The sequence below is a fragment of the Cupressus sempervirens genome, chromosome 1 (genome assembly GCF_028749045.1).
Source record: "Cupressus sempervirens isolate cs-2001-9-10 chromosome 1, ASM2874904v1, whole genome shotgun sequence".
Taxonomy (NCBI): Eukaryota; Viridiplantae; Streptophyta; class Pinopsida; order Cupressales; family Cupressaceae; genus Cupressus; species Cupressus sempervirens.
In genome coordinates this window covers 71171439-71173943 of record NC_143118.1, presented here as the reverse complement: position 1 = coordinate 71173943, position 2505 = coordinate 71171439, and the positions used below count along the sequence as shown (strand labels likewise).

General features: G+C 33.2%; 1 protein-coding gene across 1 annotated transcript; it reads right to left on the bottom strand.

Moving 5' to 3' along the window:
- Positions 1-1054: 1054 nt before the first annotated feature.
- On the bottom strand, positions 1055-2250 carry LOC149576199 (uncharacterized). The gene is made up of 3 exons (XM_089811994.1): positions 1901-2250; positions 1233-1674; positions 1055-1149 (listed from the first exon to the last, which is right to left on the bottom strand). The coding sequence occupies exons 1-2, from the start codon at positions 2111-2113 to the stop codon at positions 1282-1284; spliced, it is 606 nt and encodes a 201-aa protein (XP_089668120.1). The 5' UTR covers positions 2114-2250; the 3' UTR covers positions 1055-1149; positions 1233-1281.
- Between the last annotated feature and the right edge of the window lie 255 nt (positions 2251-2505).

Genomic DNA, 2505 nt, shown 5'->3' with positions numbered 1-2505 from the left:
CCTTTTTCTCATAGCTGCTCAACACTTCGGTCTTCTTCAAAACAATTGTCTTTTCTATAACACAAATCAATCCTCCACAATTTAGCAACACCAAAACATCGCTTCCTCTTTAATCAACAATATTTTCCTTTCTGTCTTTGATACCAAACTGATGGGGGTGGATTGATTGGATCCACAATTATAATTAAACACAGAATACACACTATAGGCACTTATAAAGATTATAAAATCATTTTATTGCCTAATTGATAAAACACATTACATTGTGCCTCTCGTTTATAGAGGTCTTTAATTGTTTCTGAAAACATCTAAATTAGCTAATATAAGAAAAAAATACTTTTATAGAACTATCTATACATAAATGACTTCTAGAACTTTATAAACCCAGTCAGAGTTTCTAAAATCTTTTAGTATGAATTACAATTTCATTTGAGGAGAAATTACACATTCCAATAGGTTCTTAGTCAAACAGACTAGACCAAATATATTGAACCTTCATTAAAAAAAATCTAAATTTTGCATATCTTTTAACTTGTTTTGACCATAAGAAAAATGTATCTAATATATAATATAGTCAATTCACTTTTAACTATAGTAATTATAGTAACCTATTATCATACTCTAAATTGACAAATAATTCTTGTATATTATTATTAGAAAGGAAACAATTATATAAAAGATACACAAAACAACTCTCAAAAAATTTAATGTAAAAATTTCAACTATTTCAATAAAGCTTTTACTCAACTTATTTGTTTTTTAGGTTAAAAATTCATTACAAAAAACAATCATACCTAAATGGAAAATACTAGACGCCATTATTATCATTATTAATTTTAAGCTTTAATATATATATATATATATGTATAAAGCTTGAATAGTCCTTTTCTATCAGTTACAATTCAAAAAAAAAGCAGGAACTATTTCTTTTCATCAAAGATGTACGATATTGATCATCAATGTGTGCAAGCCCGACACTGTACTTATCACGATCGGAGTGAATGGGTAAATACAAATTTTCTTTTTAAAGAACTAATCAAATCAAACACGTAAGTAATACTTACAAACAAAATGCTTATGTACGATAAATAAGGAGACGTGTTTTTGCAACCAACAATGAGCTCAGATTCGTACCACCGAACAGGTTACCTGTTTGAACACAAAACATGGTAATGTGTGGTATGAAACCCTAAAGGGAGCTACGATAGTTTGAAATATGGACATATTCTTACCTTCCACAGCCCTAAAATGCGCTCCATCCTCCTCCTCTTCAAACCCTAATTAATATGCAGCCAGTAACCTGGTTTTGAGAGAATTGTGTAGCTGAGCAATGCCCACTTGTTTCACACACACTCTGAAATTGGCATGGAAGTAGAGATATACGAAGCATTCGCTTGAAGAAAACTGAAACATGTCAACATCTAGACCATGTTGTTCGATCTCCATAATCACCCTCCAAAACTGCTTCGGCCTTCTAATGCTACTGATGATTATTACAACACACTCCCTCTCTTTAATCTCCACATCAACCTTAGCAATTTCTCCCTTTTGATCAACTATTTTCTCACCGAACATAGCTTGAAAACAGTCTCTCTTTCCCTTCAGTTGGCTTAATTGGTCCTGCAGTTCTTTGATGTAAATCCCAGCCGCATCCAGCAGACCGCATCTGTCGGCCTGCAAAAATTCTCAGATAGAAAAGAAAAGATAAAATTATTAAGATGGTATTTGCCTGAAGAAAATTAGGAAAACTTGGTTTGTAACATAGAGATCGAATTTTTATGGTTGAGAAGTGTTCAGAGTTTCCAATCACACTACAGGATCCATCATAAATGAAAAATAAATGAAAATGTTTACAATAGTTTACATAATCCATCATAAATGAAAAATTAAAAATGTTTACCTTTGGAAGAAGAGTTGTTGGTATGAGAGATAGGAGCTTTGCACAGAAATATTTCATTCGGTTCCTCCTGAACCTCTCTGCAACCGTTGCTCTTTCCCTGTTTGTAGATTCAATTATATGTTTCAGTGCTCTCAAGGCATCACTTGATTTCATTCGCTTGGTCAAATAGTTCATTCTTGCCGGGGCTTCATCAGATTTAGGGTTTCCAGACATTGTAATATGCCTTGCGTAGACTAGTTTCTCAGCAAGGGCTGCTATTTAATTAGACATTCGTGGCTCCTGCTTTAGGGTTGGATATGATACGTTTGATTTGATGGAATATCAAACTCCTCTTAAAACGCGGCAACACAAGATTCACGTAGGATAAAAGTGAATTTAAGTATCACCTTCACCAGAAAGAGTCCAAGACTCCGATAGAGATTTCTATAGATTATTGTCGAGTCAGCGAAAAATGCCAGCTCTGTACGATTATTCTTAAAGATCATTATCCGATACCTCGTATCTCGAAAGAATATCAATAGAATTCACTGACGTGCACTGTTTTCATGTCATATATTATCTTCCTTCAACCCGCTTTAGAATATTTTTGAAAGCATGTACACATC

What these genes read in the sequence shown, in the direction of transcription:
- LOC149576199 (XM_089811994.1), bottom strand. Translation starts at nt 2,113, where the DNA reads ATGTCTGGAAACCCTAAATCTGATGAAGCCCCGGCAAGAATGAACTAT. An exon ending in CAACAACTCTTCTTCCAAAG is followed by an intron (nt 1,675 to 1,900) that starts GTAAACATTTTT and finishes GAATTTTTGCAG; the next exon opens with GCCGACAGATGCGGTCTGCT.